An 18,360-nucleotide genomic window follows, 5' to 3' on the forward strand; every position below is an offset into this window, starting at 1 on the left:
ATTTTTTTTCCTTCTCTTTTCTTCCCTTCTCTTTATATTACCGTCCCTTTCTATTTCTGTGTTTTTATCATGCAAAGCGTAAGCGTTCAAAGATATTTTGCCACTATGCCAACCGAACGTTAATTATTTTAAAGGTGATGATAACTTTTAGGCTGAACTGTCGAAAAAAATTCTATTTAAAAAAAATTATTTAAGCACCAAAATTTTAAAATTTAATCTATTTTTTAATTTTTAATTTCAATTACAACCATTTGTTTAAATTGGAGTAATTTTTTTGTCACGACCCAAATTATTGAGCCGCGACCGGCGCTAGGGAACGGGAGTGGTAGCTCCGGAACCCGTAGCAAGCCTAAAACCAATGTAAATTTTTCGCGATTAAAACATATTACTATATATATTACATTATCAGAAATCTTCTTTAAATAATATAATTCAATTATTAATATATCGTATTCCTTTTCTGAAAACATTCGCGAAACAATTCTTAGAAATCAGGGTCTTACCGAGCGATATCTCATATCCAGCACCGCCCTGTTTCTGATTACAAGCATCACCAATTCCACTCACGGCAATTGGTATCAAATTTAAACAGATAAACGTCGTCTTTCTAAACAACTCATTTATAAAATTATATCAGAGTTTACTTTTCAAATACCGTTTGAAACCAAATCATTAATCTTATTTAGACACCTATTGACTACTGCAGCTCTATACAAACTTGTACTTTGTGTAAGCCAAAAAGGGCTGCCGACACAAAGGAGATGGTCTGTTACTAACGGTATTAAAATAAAAATATAACATCGCATCTCAAGAAAACAATGATATAAAATATATAAACAGGTATTTGATCCGTACGAAACTAATATCCTAACATGCGACACATCTCTCGAATAATCATATATCATTCAACCCAATCGTAAATATCAATTGCGAGTTCAACTCGCTGGTGGCCCAGCCACTAGATACGGGGACTCCAGAATACACCGTAGCCGAGTACTCACTCGTATTAAATAATATACCCAATCGTAAATATCAATTATCATCAGCTCCCAGCTGTGTCACATCATTTCTCAAATGCAAACACACTAGACTGACTCAATACTGGTGATCACACAGCCTATTGACACCCAATAGGTAGCTAGTTTCTTCGGATCGCATACTAGTTCTCGTATATAGAAATTAAGTAAACATATAACATTGAAATCAATTATATATAATGCGATGCGTGTAGACAGTATATATATTTATATAAAATAACTTTAATATATAATACACGAAAGTAAAGTGCAACTCACAGTGACCGCTATCCCAAAATTGCATTATAATCATCCCGTAAACGTAAGCTCCATGCGTCGTTCTCGTAGCTATTCCAGCTCGTTGGCCTAGTAGCTCGTCGGTACGTCATTTATTTAGTCGGGTTACCTGTACGTTTAATCCATAAACGTAGGCTTAGTACTAAACCCCTAAGTTATCGACTTAGATTAACACTATCGTATTCCAAATACGATTCTTAGCTTTGATCGTGTTCTGACACTTAGTCAAGATACTTGTTATATATCTTTTTAATTAATCGGGGTCCTTAATCGTTTTTAGGATCTAATATTGAAAATATCAAAATCCCATTTCCTTAAGGCTAAAAGTCCACTTTGGTCCCCGCGGACCCACTGCGCGCTCGCACAGGGTGGTGTGCGTTCGCACACCGTGGGTGTGCGAACCCCACAGGTGTGCGTTCGCATACCACGGGTGTGCGATCGCACACCGCGTGCGATCTGCACGCAGCCCCCGGAAACGGCGTTTCCGGGCTTCCCGTCGTGCTATCACTCGCCATACGCGTATAATACCTCATTTCCTTCAAAACCCGTAACTTTGTTTTTCCAAAAACGTTAAAAACGATCCAAAATCATTAAATTCCTAATTTAAACCAAAACCACCATTTAATTCGAATTTCCCACCAAATATCAAAATATTTACCTTGAAACGAAGCTTAGGATCGATAGAGAATTCGATTCTGAAGAAATTGCCGCGAAAATCACTTGAATCGGAAGTCGAACGGCGAAACGGCGGCGAAACGACGTAATCGGCGATTGATTTCCTTTTCTCTCGATCCTTCTTCTGTTTCCTTATTCATATCCAAATCCTTATATATTCTGGCTAAAGGTTCACTTTGGTCCTTGTTCTTTTTGTTTCTTATTATTTATCCTTTAAACTTTTCTATCGTACGATTTAGTCCATAGCTAAATCGTTAACTTCTTTTATTATGACTTATATGTATTATTTATCCCCGATAAATAATACGGAACTCGATATTAACACTTTCCGTCACAATCCTACAAATTTCCATTTTCGACACAAAGTGGCTAAATTACCACTTTGGTCCCTGTACTGTATTTTGGAATTTTCTTGACATTTTTCCTTTTAATTCCAATTCTAACTTTAGACTTGAACAATATTATTAAATTCCTCGCATACAATCCTTTCCAAAACGACCTACTAAAACTTATTCATCGGAAAACTTTCCAATTTTGCCACTCTGGCAAATATAGGCTGGACACGTGGTCCAATTAGATACTTTAATATTTTGGGGTATTACATTTTTTTCATATACCCTTCCTCTTACTTCATGTTTGGAATTTTTAATGGTTAAAAGATATTAGTATTGCAACAACATATGCAATACGAAAGTCATGTTTGATTTTTTTTTTTCAATTCAATTTGAACAAATAATTATAATTAAAACTAAAAATTGATAAATATTCATGTTTAGAATTTTTAATGGTTAAAAGATATTAAAGTTGGAACAACATAAAACAATATGAAAGTCATGTTTGATTTTTTTTTCAATTCAATTTAAATAAATGAATATAATTAAAATTAAAATTTTAAAAATGGACTGCAACGATAATTTTAAAAATTTAGACCATGGGAGGGAAACAGGCAAATTTACTGAATTGTTCTTTCTAATTTATTACTAAATAAAGGTGTAATGGTCATTGATTAATTAATTATTTAAAATATGTTATAATCAGAGTCTTAATTAAAACACAATTATTTGATAGATTGACTAATAAATCTCTCTTCACCTAATTTTTTTGCCGAAGTTGGATTTCATTAATATCCAAAATAGTAATTTTCTCACAAAAGACCTATAATTTGTTTCTAATACAACCACAATATTCCTCTAGCTATTACAACTACGTAAAGGAGTATATTTTTAAGATTTAGTGATTATAGCATTATGGTAGATAGTAAAAATGGATAAAATTTCAATTAACTATTAATTATTAGACAAACTTTTAATAGTTAGCAATGTTATTCTGATTATTTAATCATGAGATGTGAGAATAAAATTTCATTATATACAATCAATCATTCATGCACTTATATAGATCATTCTAGCACGAAATGTTGAAGTATTTTTTTTTATGGAAAAATGTTGAAGTTTTTTTTTTTGATAAATCACCAAAAAAGAACAATATATTGCTATGGGCCAAAAAAACAATTCAGCAAAAGCTGATACAACTTACTCTGGACTCAAACCAGAAACAGCAAAAGCAACAACTCTCACAAGCAGAAACTACACAAACTGCAAATTAGAACAACAAACATTAAAACTTAGCTTTAACAACAAACAGAATGTTGTTAACTATCTCTTCAATTTCCTGCACTCTTTGATTAAAGATGAGCTCATTCCTTGCTCTCCAACTGAAATAAACTGAAGCTGCAAATAACAACTTCCTGTACTTTGCCATTCTGGATATCTCTCATCTGCTCTTCTGATGAAAAAATTCACTTCCCTTTTTCAAGGCAAAGCATCTCTCCTCAGACCCAGAAACTTTAGGACTTCTTTCCAAATTTTCACAGTATAAATGCATTCAAAAATGTTGAAATATTGAAGTATTTTAATTACATATTAATATGATACTTTTATAAAATTTAACTAATGTTGTGTATATGTGGGGGCATACAATAACTATGGCCCCGTTACTCATTTTAATAAAATAGACCATTACAGATATGTAATTTATTTATTTATAAAATAGATTCCAATCAAAATTTTACAAAAATACTCAAATAAAAAATGTAAACCTTTTTTAACAAAAAATGCCAATTAATTTAATATTGATTATAAATAAAATAAATTATGTAATTTTATAATAAATTTAATTGACGAGTCACATTATGAGTCACATGCGTAGCACGTAATGCGAAACTAGTAAATAAAAAAGTCAAAAAGGTGAAATATTTTTGGATGATTAAACTTAAATTTTAAATATAAAGTAATTAATTATGTTGTATTTTTTTTGGTGAGGAGAGAACCTCCGGGGGGATGACCACCTTTTTATAGAGAAGTCCGATCATCTGAGTAAATTTTTGGAGAGGCTAACTTCGACATCTTATCGCCCGGATTTCTCACTTAATACGAATTTGTTAACAATTCGTCTAAATGCTTTCAACAAGTTTTATGGGATGTGAAAATTAAACCAGTGATCTGCCGCTTAATTTCTCTTGCTTGGTGTCCATATTTGAAACCAACTGAGGTGGGGGTAATTATGTTATAAATATCGGCGATGATAAACAAATATGAGATTGAGAGGCGGGAGAAAAGAGAGACAAATTCATAGTAACGACCCATGATTAAGGAATATGTCTGATTCAAAAGATGCCACAAATAGTTGAGTACGTGCATGTGGTGAGGTGTTGAGAGTGAAGGCAGAAGAAGAATCGGACTTGGCATCAAAAATGGATGCCAGAATTACAAACCAAAAACAAAATCAGTTAAATGCAACTGATGGTTCAGATACAGGCAAATAGATCCAAAACAAATGGATTCATTTACGGGTATGGATATTGCAACAACTGGAAACCATATTTTTGTTACATATAAACCAAATTTCTTCTTATTTGCAACCGTTTCATCTTCAAGTTATGACAAAATCTGATTTTAATAAATTTCCCTAAGGTTTCCTCATATTCCTATGTGTGTATATATGCACCATAGTATTAAAGTAGTTGAGAATTCTAAACTTGAAGTATTTTGTTTTTCTTTAATTTCTTTCTCTAGCTACATAGGTAATGAATATTTAATATTGCCTTAGCTAGCATAGAGTAGAGGAAGGAATAATCTCATACATAATTATAAGGTAAGTCACTCTTTTATGTACATATGTGATTATTTGCTAAATTCCTGATATATAGCTATCAAATTATTAATTTTCTATATTTCAATCTGTTGCTCCAATCTTTGACAATATTTATTCATTTGATTCATCTTTCAATGTTTAGTTTTGATTTTCAAAAGAAACCAATCCTTTGATTCCATACCATTTTCCCTCCATTATAAATTTTGTTTGCAATTAATTAACTTAATTAATTAGAAGAAAATTAAAAAAATGTCATTTCTTTGAGCCTTTAATATGGCCAGGAAAAAAATCTTCATTATCATTTTAATTAGGAAAAATGTGTTTATTTATCTATAACTATATCTCGTTTGACAAGTAGGTCATAATTTTCAAATTTTATCAGTTTGATTTATCATTTTTTTGACTTTTGTCAAATATACATACAATTTATTTAGAGATGACATGACACAATATTATACGTTTACAAAATTTATCTTACTTGACATATACACTATACTATTGCGCCACATCAACTAAAGTTGAGCATGAATATATTTACCAACACTCGAAAAATGATAAATTGAACTGACAAATTTTTAAATTTATAATATATTTAACAAATGAGATATAGTTGTGGATAGGTAAATATATTTTACTTTTTAAATTTAGATGCATTAAATACTGTTATATTATATATATATATATATATATATATGTGTGTGTGTGTGTGTGTGTGTGTGTGTGTGTGTGTGTGTGTATTATGTCGGAGACGGAGAGCTGCACAAATGAAAATATGTCACTTTAATATATTCACTATAAAGCTGATATACTCTAGCCCAAATAAATTATTATGGTCGTACAGAGTCTAAAATTCAAACTTTTTGTAAATTACTAATTGAGAATAATAATTAATCACACTTTCTAATTTGACATATACAAAGATTATTTGATTTTGACACCAATATGTGTTTCAGTAGTAAGCTCATACATCACATTTCTGCCCCTTGTGTGTGTCTCTGTTCTTAACTATACATTTAAATATTGAAATTCCAAATCCAATTCAGTTATATGTGGAGAATATTCAATTTATTAATGCTGATCTATTTTTTACTTGTTTCATTATAATTTTGTGATATCATTCTCATTTTGCAGCTGACGCGGCATATTACAAGATTAGCTGAATTCTTTTAATCCCAGAAAAGTAATTAATTAGAAGAAAATATATAATTAAGTTAATGATGGGTACTATGGATTACATGATGGAGAAGAATTTATTTTTCAAAGCTAAATCTATATTTTCATCTCTTTATGGAATCATTTTATGGTCAACAACCTTGCCATCATCATCATCTCCACCATCAGCTGGTCTCAAAACCCTAATTTATCCTCCAGACCTAATTCATCATCCATTTGTTATCCATTCTTACAAGAAATCACTAACACCATCTTTGCCAGTATCACCATCACTCTCAACTACTTCTTCTTCTTCTTCTTCTTCTTCGTTGTTTCAATCATTAAATATTTCCTCATCGCGTTCTTCATGGTCGTCTTCTATGTTGGATGACTTGATCGGAGCAGAGAGTGGCGTTTATTTGAAGTCGAGTGAAGAAGAAGGAACAGCAAGAATGGTGAAATTAGATGAGGATAAGCTATTACGTGTCAATCAAGGAAAGAGAAATGAGCAACAATGTGAAATAATGAAAAGGAATAGGTATCCCCCAGCAATTCCTTCATTAGCAAGAAAAGGAAATTTGCCGCCTTGCATTTTAACTAGGTATTATTCTGATGGGAGATTGATTCTTAAAGAAGAAAAATTGCAGCACCGTGAATATTTTGAATCCTATAGAGAAAACGGTCATCTCATTTTGAAGCTTGTTCACTTAGATGAAGTTGATGATGATGAAGAAGAAGCAGCAGCGCCAGAACTGCACGATCATGAGGAGCTTATTGAAGAAGAAGAAGAAACTGATATGTATGAAAAACTATCATCGTCTCTGCCAAAATCTTATTTGAAAAATGGAAGTGAAAGGCACGGAGATTTACGCAAATGTTTTACATATTCCGGCAAGATGATATCGGATTCTTATATATCTTGCTATGCCAATGCCGGATATGAGTACATGAATCAACCTGGCTCTGCAACCAATTCACCATTCAATGTTCATCAGATGACAACTGTAGCGTAGCTTGATTGATTAGCGTTACAATAACAGAAGCTATTATCATTAGCTAGATAGTAATCTTTTTTTTTGTCAAATGCTAAAAGCTGGATAGTAATTCTGTAGCTAAATTGTATCAAATTTGTATATGGTTAAAATTGAAGAAGTATTTGTGACATTGTGTTTGTCAAGTGAAATAAGTTCCTGATGGAACAGAGCTAAAAAAAATACTATTAGCTTGTCGAATTATTTACTTACAAAAAAACAGATATTAAAAATGTGATTAATTCACAAAAAATATCAAGCAGGGAAAAAAACATAGATCTTCTCATATTTTATCAAGCCCATCAAAGTTGACTTTTCAACAATAAAGTGTAAAGTAAAAAAAATTAAACGACATTGTAGCTCAAATAATATTGCGTTGCACAATATTCTACTAATTGTAAAATTAAATTATCAAATAAATAAACATGAAAAATTAGACATGTATTGTATAGGTAACTTTCCATGCACCTTCTGTATATACTAAAAGGAAAAAAGAAAACAATATACTAGCATTGGAATTGAATTAAATACATGTATAAGACCATACGAGTAAACCGTCAACGTTTCTTTATTCATTTCTCTAGCCCAATCAAGTAAACGCAGAGAAACTTGGTACGTAATTTCTAATCTATTACGTGAAACATTTTCATTAATATATTTTTAAAGAGAGAACATATTTAAATATATATTCATCTATCCAATTGGATAAATTTATAAATTAATCTTTATTACGTGGTAAATAAGGTATTCTGAACGGATTCCAACTATAAAACGAGATCTTTAATTCTTCTATATCTAATCTCTTACGAGAGGTAAAGTTTTACCCCAAAATTTTAACCGGTTAAATTTGCGATCTCATTCAAACAATGAAAACATCACACCAATTATTCGTCAAAAAAAAAAAAGTCACACCAATTCAAATGCGCCTTAAGATATCAATTTTTTTTATATAAACTCTCTATATTTATTATAAATGTTTATATTCTTTAAGGTTTTAATGAATAATAAATAATTCTATTTCATCCTTTTATATTTCATTAAATATTTCATAATTTAAAAAATATTTCAAAATAAAAATTATTAAGAAAATATCTAAAATAGAATTAATTTTTTTAAAAAGAACTAAAATAGAATTAATTTAATTAGATGGAAAATGTTATTCATAGCGAACTTTCAAACAAAAGTTCATTTATCTGATATATACTTAATTAATATACAATTGATTATTTTAAATATTATATATTTATATTATTAATAAAAAAATTATATACTGTATTTATTATTTCAAATATATTTTAAATCTAGAGGACCCGCCTGATTAAAATAATAATAGAAATTTGAAGCGTGGAAAGTGCTTGTAAAATACTTATACCTATATGTGTTACTATATGATTCTTTTTTTATTTTTGTTAGACTAATTCCTTCAATAGTGTTTTTTTGTTCAGAAGACGGATTTTGATCCCAAATTTTAAACAACTGTATAAATAAAAATGGTTCCCAACCAGCAATTATATTTAAATTAGAAGAGCGCATTGCCAACTTATCCGCACTTGGGGTTGTTACTATATGATGCTTTGATTTGTCGTGTTGCTTAGTTATACTCTTAGCTTCCGCTTTCTTGACTACTCTCTCAGCAGGTAACAATTCTTTTACCAGAATCGGTTAACATTTTTCTTTACATTTATCTGAAACTGAATTATCATCTCAAATGTTTGTTTCTTTGCTTGTTTGTTCTTGTCTTGATTTGTCTCTACTGATTCTCTGAATTTAAGAATCGGAATTTGAAGAATATTTTATAAATTAATGATTGGGTTTTTAAGATTTAGTTTTCCTCTTTTGATTATAATTTTCTGTTTAATTTTTGGTCGTTGGTGATTGTTTAGTGAATCGATCAGATAGATAAATGTTGATGACTGAGAATGGAACTGAATCGAATATATTTGTTGTTTGGTTTTGCTTGGAATAAACCCAGTTTTGTTGGTAGGTCAATTTTCTTTAGTTTGTAGGATTGTGTAATTTTCTGTATTAAATTATTGTATTTCATATTCTTTACAATCAGTTTTGTTCTTTACAATCAGTTTTGGGTTAGGTGGGAATTATATAATCAATTGAATTGTTCTTTCTTTTGATGAAAAGATTCAACTTTTGGGAGCATAGAAATGTTCTGAAATTTGAAATCACTCTTGAAAGTCATACACTACTTCAATTTATCTTTTAATTGACACTCCCATATCGACCATCAATTTTACTCGTATATTTTGGTGCAACAATTGAGTCTCTTTGCTTTTCTTCACTCTTTTGCCCCATTATTTGTTTTCAGCATTCTGCAAGTTCGCTGTTGGAACTGCTAACTAGGGAATTTTCCAATGGGGTCTGTTTTAAGTTTGGCTAATGCCAAAAGTAGAAGAACCCCGTTTAATGAAGTGAGTCTTAATGGCGGCTGCAAGAGGCAAAAGACATCGTTGAGCTTTTATGATGAGAGCCTGAGATTGATTCCAAGTCTTCCTGATGAATTATCAATCCAGATTCTTGCTAGAATTCCCAGAATTTACTATTTCAATTTGAGGTTGGTGTCTCAAAAGTGGAAAGAAACTGTTATGAGTAATGAACTGTTTAAATTGAGAAAAGAACTTGGATTGACAGAGGAATGGCTTTATATATTAACTAAAATTGAAGAGGAACTTTCATGGCATGCTTTGGATCCTTTGTCAAGGAAATGGCAGAGGTTGCCTCGGATGCCCAATGTTTATGCAGAGAAATCTAGGAACAGTTACTCTGGGCTTTGGTTATGGAACTTGTTAGGACCGCGCATTAATATTGCCGGAACTATAAGGAATTGGTTTGGGCATAAGCATATATTGGATCAAATGCCATTTTGTGGCTGTGCTATTGGCGCTCTTGATGGATGCCTCTATGTGCTTGGTGGGTTTTTTAGAGCTTCAGCTATCAGTTGCGTCTGGCGATATGACCCTACTATAAATAGATGGTGTGAGATCACTTCTATGTCTACTGGAAGGGCTTACTGCAAGACAAGTATTTTAAATGACAAGCTATATGTTGTTGGCGGGGTTAGTCAGTTGGGTGGGGGACTGATACCTCTTCAGTCTGCTGAAGTTTTTGACCCTTGCACCGATACATGGTCTGAAGTTCCAAGTATGCCATTCTCGAAATCTCAACAGCATCCTAATGCCTTTTGGACAGACATGCTGAAGCCTATTGCCACTGGGATGACTTCATACATGGGGAGATTATGTGTGCCCCAAAGTTTGTACTCATGGCCCTTCTTTGTTGATGCTGGGGGAGAAATTTACGATCCTGAAACCAATTCGTGGGCTGAGATGCCAACTGGCATGGGAGAAGGTTGGCCTGCAAGGCAGGCGGGCACAAAGTTGAGTGTTGTGGTAGATGGTGAATTATACTCATTAGATCCCTCCAGTTCTCGAGATAGTGGTAAGATCAAGGTGTATGATCAAAAAGAAGATGCCTGGAAAGTTGTTATAGGAAAAATTCCTATTTATGATTCTGGTGATTCAGAATCTCCACATCTTCTTTCTGGTTTGCATGAGAAGATTCATGTTGTCACAAAAGATGGCAATCATAGACTTGTAGTTATGCAGGCTGCTCTTCGTAATAATTTGGATTCATCTCCATTGAGCTCAACTTCTCATATTGATGGGTCCTTGGATGAGCATGCCTCGTTGGTTGAATCAGAAACAGTCGTCTGGAAGGTCATCGCCAGTAAGGATATTGAATCTGCTGAACTTATAAGTTGCCAAGTTCTTGATTTATAGCATTATGGCAACTGGTGAGCTTCAGTATTAATTCAAACTTACAACCTATAAAAGCGATTAGATAGTGGAAAGATTTGCTGTCTGGTGTTCAGAAATGCCACTGTAAACCTCAGTCGGTTTAGACTACTAATAAGGCAGCCACCTACATTTAGCAAATCAGAGGTAATAGCTCGACAATCTCATCAGCAAGTTCATCAGGTTTCCTTCTCATGAAAACTTGCTTGTGCTGCTTATTGTCAGATCTAGTTTGTAGGAATATTGTGTAGTTTAAAGATGAAAATATTGAGGGCATATCATAGTCCTAATCAGTGTAAATTGTTGTTTTTGTAATTAGAAATTTATCGTATCAATTATGTAATTGTATAAGGAGGTGCTGCATAACCAAAATATATGATACTTTATCAGATTCAAAATGAAGTAATGAAGACAATAAACTTTTCAATTTAAATCAAATGAAGTGAACATTTTCAACCTGCTTTGCTGGACAATGTGACAGTCTTCTTTATCTATTATTTCTTTACTATGCTGCATGACTCCAGGTCTGCATAGTCCTTACATCACGAACTGTATTAACCAAACATCTTTTGTTCATCATGTGATTTGAAAGGAACATTTGAACACTATTTTTCCTATTTATCATAGATACTGTATATTTGACTACATGTGTTGCTTGCGAATAGTGTGGTATTATGATTTTCACAGCAAATGCATAATACCTATGTATGAACATACTTTAGAGAAGTCAAAATTTATTCAGTTTTAGATGGTAAGAATTGGATGAACAATATCCTCAACATTGCTTGCATGTTGCTTGTGTGAATAGCCGGTGCTACTTAGTTTTACCTTTTATTATTAAGGTGCACGCATATTTTCACAATCTGCAATTAAACCTTCTTCGACATAAGTCTAAATTCATTATGTTGGTTTTGTTTGTTACATCCAATAGTTAGTGCAGAAAGAGTACATCAGTTTTTTTTTTCACAGGTTAATTTTACTCTTTATTCAGCGAGCTGAATGTCATTAATTATTAGTGCAGTAAACATGATTCAAAATAACTCTTCCAAATGCACAAGCATTTTATTTGTTGTCTATAATAATTACTGCACAAACAGCTGATTCTATGTCATTTTAGGTATAATGTCGTTAATTGTAACTGTTAGAGTTAAAAAAATTGTCGGAGCTTTGACATGTATCAGAGCCTTCGTAATTGAAAGGTTTAGAGTTCGATCTTCGAAAACTCCCATTTAATTAATTTAATGCAAAAGGTAAAGTGAGGCTATGCTTGTTCACGCTTCAAGCCCGATGGACATTCGCATACGGGGATGTATTAGAGGTAATACTATTGTTGGAGACTTGACTAATATTTCAGGTGGATTGGGACCATTCATGGAATAACAGAATTCTCGTATCAGTTTTTATGTTGGTATCATATGTTTCATGGACTGCTGCAGTATGGCATATATGTAGAGTTTGAGTGTACTTTGCTTTGTCAATAATTGGTATCTTCATACTCTTGATCTAGTATTCATAGAGCTGGTCTTACACTAGCATAGTTTCTCTGTGCTTATGCCTAGACTGAAAAAAATTCCTCACTTGTTTACATTAGCATTATATAGATTCCTGGTTAATTCGAGTTGTGTAAAATCAAATCTCCTTCCTTTGACTAAACATAATTTTGCTTTCACTAATCCATTTTGTGCTGAAGATGGAGAACATGCATACGATTCAACAGGAGTGTGGGAATGAAGCATCAAGTAAGCATTATAGCACGACGAATGGTGTGAAAATTTATAAAAGAGAATATCGGTTGTCACTATCAGGCAAGTTGACGCTATGCTACTGAATGTCATAATCTCTTAGTCTCACACTAGTTGTGTTTTGTTCTGTTTTTAGTCTCACTAATGATGTTTTGTTCATTTTCGCCTTCATTCAATTAAGACCATGCCAATACATGATTCAGATTCTTCTTAAGATTTCCTTTTACTTGCTTATAGTTTCCCATCTATTGAGAAAGGAACCACCGAACTTTGATGGTTTATATTTATTTATAATATGTTTGTTTTCTTTTCATATTCCACCGCGTAAGACGGGGGATTCGAATGAGGCAATACTAGCAGAAGAAGATGATCGAAAAGGTGGCGCAAGACTGAATGGTAAATATCATGGAATGCAACAGAACTATAATCCTGCTATTTGAATTGGTATATTTTCTTGATCATAATAATTATGAAGAGAGAGTTATGCTTTATTGTAGTGGATGTTAGGCACTTAGGCTGTGAAGCAGCAATCAACAGATGGTGGAAAACAACAGAATAATTTGAATGGAATTTAGTTATAAAGGGAACAAAATGGAGAAAAAGATTAATGCAGGTGTCTCAATATAATTTGGCAACTGAGGTTCGATTTGGTTAAACTGTTTCTTCTGGGCATATCCAAATTTGTGAATGTGGAGGTGATAGTGGTATGCTAAAGAGGACCATTGAATTTGGTTGTCATTTTTGTTGCAGGTGAATTGTTGATGAGGTTCCTCCAAGGCAGGTACCATATAAACAAAAATACGCAATGGTATTGGTGGGGTTTTGATGTTGACATCAGAAAACAGCCATTTTGGATAATAAGATTCCCATTTCTGCAACTTTTTTCAACAATTATAATAGGAATGTGAATTTTGAGAGAGACTAGCTCATAATTTCACTTCATCCAGGTAATGAGTTTGAACTTTTTTTATCAGCTAGTCTCGTGAACTTGTTAATTTTGATAGGTTAGCTCAATTTTTAATCAATCAATCCAAATTCTTAGTCAAACAGCCATATATTGTTGCTTTTAATATTGATAAGTTCAAGGGACTAATTGATAAAGAAAAGTTAATTTTAGTGTTAATTTCTCTATTTGCGCTTGCTCTTTATGAAATTCTTAGCTAAAAGTGCAGGCTATGAACCTTCATGGAGAATCAGCCAGAAAATTGAAAAACAAAGGCACATCTACGTCTATTCATTGGAAAATTATAATGCGTCAATGTCATTTGTGTCTAATTGTATCAATTCAATGTATAAATCCTGTCACCGTTTTTAATTTTGACGGTATTCAACTTTTTTTTTAATCCACTTCCGGGGTTTCAATTCGAACTCGAACTCTGACCTAAGCTTACTGCCGATCCATGGATGGCTGATTCAATAACTATTATGTTTGCATAAATATGAGGAAGTAGGCTAAACTTCTTATTCAAATAAAGTCATTTAGGTATGAAATTATCAAGGCCTAATGTCTTAAAAAATCCCGACCTTTTAGCCCCTTTTCAATCATACCCTGACGTTGAAAATTTGTCAATTTTACCCTATTTTGCATTTTTGTGTTTCAATTGTACCCTGAAAAATTAAATTAACATCTTTTGTGTTCGGAAATTTGTTTAAAACATTCTCCATGTCTCGCATATATTGATTGTATATTTTTAAAATTTATTTAAATTTAGTTAAATTAATTAAGAATTTAAATTAGTGTTAATTTGATTATGGTTTTTAGTTAGTTTTTAAAAATAAAGAACTTATTTGTATTTTTTTGAATAAAAAAGAATTTAATCTCATGTTTAGACTTAACTAATTGAATGATTTCATCATTTAAGTAAAAAAATTAACAAAAATTAAAATATTGGGGTACAATTGAAAATGGAAAATTCAAAAGTGAGTAAAATTGACAAATTTTCAACGTCGGGGTGGAATTGAAAAAAAGTTTAAAGGTGAGTGGTTTTTGAGTGATTAGGCCAATTATCAACTAAGAAAAATTATTGACTAATTCCTTTATGTGGCATAATTATACTTATTGAGTAATATAATCACCTAAACATGTAAAGTTGATTTCTTTTTGCTGAATATGAATTAATAATCTGTTTCTTTTTTAGTTCCCATTACATTATATTATCTAATAATTTATAAAGCATGACTAAAAGTATGCGTGAAATCTACTCATACTCCTTGAACAGTCTCATCAAATATGTTTGCACCGAATTAACAACTTTTCCAATCCATAAAATCAACAAAGTATATGGTTTATAAACATTAAAATTAGGAAGTGCTAATAAAAAAACGCAAGCCTTTTCTTTTGGTAAGTGCTAGAGGAGAGTTTATAATTTAATAATCATTTTTATGACTGAATTTAATTATAATCATTAGAACAAGATTTGAAAATAAATTGGTGCGCTTTATCAACGAAAAAATTATTTGCATATTAAATTTTAACGTCTCACTTTTATAGCGATTTAATCTCATTTTTTAAAACGTTACTTTACATATCCCAACCTTTCGCTTTTTCATAGTGTGTTTTCCACTAAATATAAAGCTACGAAGTTTGTACAAAAACAGGCATTTTGTATAAAACGACGTCACAAAATGTAAATGTGCTACACAAAATTAAAAATTAAAATGTTAAAATTTACTCTACAGCATTTTAAAAAATAAATTAAGTGATAATAAAAGTGAAACGTTAGGAATTTTATATGCAAATAAACCAAAAGAAAAGTGTCATTTTCAAATATCATTGGAATTTTCTGTTATTATGTTCAGGCAAAACTATCACTTTGAAAACTTCTTTCTTTGGCTACTATATAATTTTGTTTTATTAATTACTCTATTTTATGAAGCAATTATAATACATGCCCCTCTCTCTATCAATCTATCTTTCTTCATATATCTCTCTTATAAATCTCTCATCTCAAAATTACTTACTCATACCCTCTTGCTTCTTTCGCATCAAAGATTACATGTACGATCTGCTGGTTCAGGAAAGATTCTTTTTTCAATCAAATTTTGTTGAAAAGATTGCTTCTTATGTTCATTTTTGTCAGAAAGCTGACAACTTTTCTTCTGGGTTCTTTGTTTTGATGATATTCTCAATTCATAAATTTTAGTTTTCAGTGTTTTCTAGTCCAAAGTTGAGCCTTTTTAGAGGGGTTTCTTGGATCTTTTGGGAGAATATTATGAAAAATTAGGGTGGGGTTTGTTTGAGGTGAAGTGTAATGGCAGGAGAGGATTTGATTGAGCTGAAATTCAGGTTAGCAGATGGTACTGATATTGGCCCCACCAAATATGCTCCAGCAACTTCAGTGGCAACTCTTAAAGAGAAGATAATTTCACAGTGGCCAAAAGGTTAAATAAGAAATTTAAATCTTCTGCATCTTGATTTTTGGTCCATGGATCTTGTATTCTTGTTAGTTATAATTGTGTATTCCTTGGGGTGTTTGGTAAGAAATTAAGAATCTTGATGGTGTTATTGTTGTTTAATTAGCCATTATACTCAATTCCTGAAACCCCTTGTGTGCTTGCTTTTGTTCTAAGGCCATGTTTGGTTCATGAAATAGATAGAATGTCAATTCTTTGCTTTGGTTCATGGAATAGGTATACCGAAGAATTGCTATTCCATGATTTTGTGGAATAAACACTCCTCTCAAAAATTAAAGAATGGCTATCCCATTCCTTATGGAATAACTATTCTATTTCATGCTATTCTATTCCATGAACCAAACATGGCCTAAAAGGATTAAACCTCTCTAACTGTCAACAAGATTCCACTCTGCTTTTCAAGAATGTATGCCAAACTCAAAATTGTTGCTGACTTTGAAATTTGGATCTCTTACATTTAATGGATAGACCTTACTTTGTTTTGTTTTGTTTTGTTTTGTTATGAAATGCTTGATCTTTTATTCTGCATTTTTGTTTTTGTGCTTGCAAATCTGGAAAATAATTTGGCAATTGCATGTAGCCTAATCTATATCTTGAAATGCCATGTTATTTAGCCATACAAGATGTTTTTTTCATCTTGTTGAATTACATTTTTTTAATGAGTAATGTGCTTGTTTAGCAGATAACGAAAATGGTCCAAAGACCGTAAATGACCTGAAACTCATAAATGCTGGAAAGATTCTTGAAAACAACAGGACACTTGCCGAGTCCAGACTTCCAGTTGGTGAACTTCCTGGAGCTGTCATCACCATGCACGTGGTTTTGCGGCCTCCTATGCCAGACAAAATCAGCGGTAATCCACATTTCTGTATTAACTCAGAAAGATGTACCTATACATAAATTTTATGTACATATGTGCTGCACTTGTGTCCATGCAAGATTATGAGGTTCTCACTTATGATTACTTTTCGATGTTCTTGGCTGGTATAACTACCATATGCCTAATGTTTTATGCTAATTCTCATTTCTGCATTGTCACGATGCCTTGCATTTTATCTCACTGTAGTAATTTGAGGAATGACTGAGACTCAACTTTTTGTTCCCGGTAGATATAGGAAAATGATGCTGCTATATGACCTTGGATGTGCCTGATGAAATAGATTTCAGCATTTCGCATATATTTTCAGATTCTTTAAACTATATTAAATTATTGATAAGCTATTCTTGTTTCGATTGTTGTCTTGGAAAATTTTCTGATACCTACCTCGTTCAAATGTTTATATGTAAACTCGATTCCTCCTATAGTCTTCTCTTCTTTTTCTTGTTTTTTCTTTAAACGAAACATGTGTAAAATTAAGGTCAGAATCCAAAGACTAACCCTTCATTGTTTTAACAGACAAGCTCCGGAAGGATTCTGCAAAAAAGACGGGGTGTTCATGCTCAATCTTGTAGTTGGAAGTTGCCAAATTCGTCAAGGTTTCTTAAGCTAGTGTTGTTTTCTATCAAGTATTTGATCGTAGATGGTAGTTATGATGCAGATCAGAAACCATGACGGTTTCCAGAATTCTGTCAAGTGGCCACAGAAATTTTTTGACAAATTGTTTCTGGAGCTCTTAATTCCGAATGTCATCAGACAGCGTGAAGCTTGCTAACCAAGTTTGCCTTGTTGGTTTCCTAATCAAATTACTCTATAGTTCCCCTGTTAATTTTACATGCAAGACGGTTTCTTCTTCCTGCACAAATTGGAAAAAGAGAACAAAAATTACAAAAGAAACTAAATGGAATATATATACAAGAAAATGATTGATTTGTTTTGGTTTTTGCCTTTATCAGGCTGCTCACAGAACAGTGAAGAAAATTATTGTTTCATATGATCATTAAAGTTTGTAATCATCTGTGTGAACCCTTGCTTTCGCTAAAAACTTCTGATTTCTCTTGGAATTAATGAATAAACATTAGTGTGTTTGATTAGAGGTTATATTGCACAAAAACTTATTGAGTTTTACATTTCAATGCCTTTTTCTTTCATAGTATTTCCGAACGATATAGACTAGAGGTAATATATGAATCAAGA

General features: G+C 32.0%; 3 protein-coding genes across 4 annotated transcripts; all 3 read left to right on the top strand.

The window, feature by feature from the left end:
- The first annotated feature begins 5,123 nt into the window (after positions 1-5,123).
- LOC126664735 (uncharacterized) lies at positions 5,124-7,487 on the top strand. Its single transcript, XM_050357265.2, has 2 exons — positions 5,124-5,141; positions 6,273-7,487. Exon 2 carries the CDS (start codon positions 6,356-6,358, stop codon positions 7,304-7,306), a length of 951 nt encoding a protein of 316 aa, XP_050213222.1. The 5' UTR covers positions 5,124-5,141; positions 6,273-6,355; the 3' UTR covers positions 7,307-7,487.
- A 1,353-nt stretch (positions 7,488-8,840) lies between these two features.
- Positions 8,841-11,481, top strand: LOC126658175 (F-box/kelch-repeat protein At1g22040). 2 transcript variants are annotated; one of them, XM_050352637.2, is made up of 2 exons: positions 8,841-8,961; positions 9,645-11,481. In XM_050352637.2, exon 2 carries the CDS (start codon positions 9,691-9,693, stop codon positions 11,113-11,115), a length of 1,425 nt encoding a protein of 474 aa, XP_050208594.1. In that variant the 5' UTR covers positions 8,841-8,961; positions 9,645-9,690; the 3' UTR covers positions 11,116-11,481. The 2 variants fall into 2 exon arrangements, with proteins under 2 accessions (XP_050208594.1, XP_050208595.1); XM_050352638.2 differs by lacking the exon at positions 8,841-8,961 and adding an exon at positions 9,001-9,304.
- Positions 11,482-15,729: 4,248 nt separating this feature from the next.
- On the top strand, positions 15,730-18,257 carry LOC126658201 (membrane-anchored ubiquitin-fold protein 6-like). Its single transcript, XM_050352639.2, has 3 exons — positions 15,730-16,253; positions 16,969-17,139; positions 17,683-18,257. The coding sequence occupies exons 1-3, from the start codon at positions 16,124-16,126 to the stop codon at positions 17,736-17,738; spliced, it is 357 nt and encodes a 118-aa protein (XP_050208596.1). The 5' UTR covers positions 15,730-16,123; the 3' UTR covers positions 17,739-18,257.
- Positions 18,258-18,360: the final 103 nt, after the last annotated feature.

Source organism: Mercurialis annua, linkage group LG1-X, assembly GCF_937616625.2.
Source record: "Mercurialis annua linkage group LG1-X, ddMerAnnu1.2, whole genome shotgun sequence".
Taxonomy (NCBI): domain Eukaryota; kingdom Viridiplantae; phylum Streptophyta; class Magnoliopsida; order Malpighiales; family Euphorbiaceae; genus Mercurialis; species Mercurialis annua.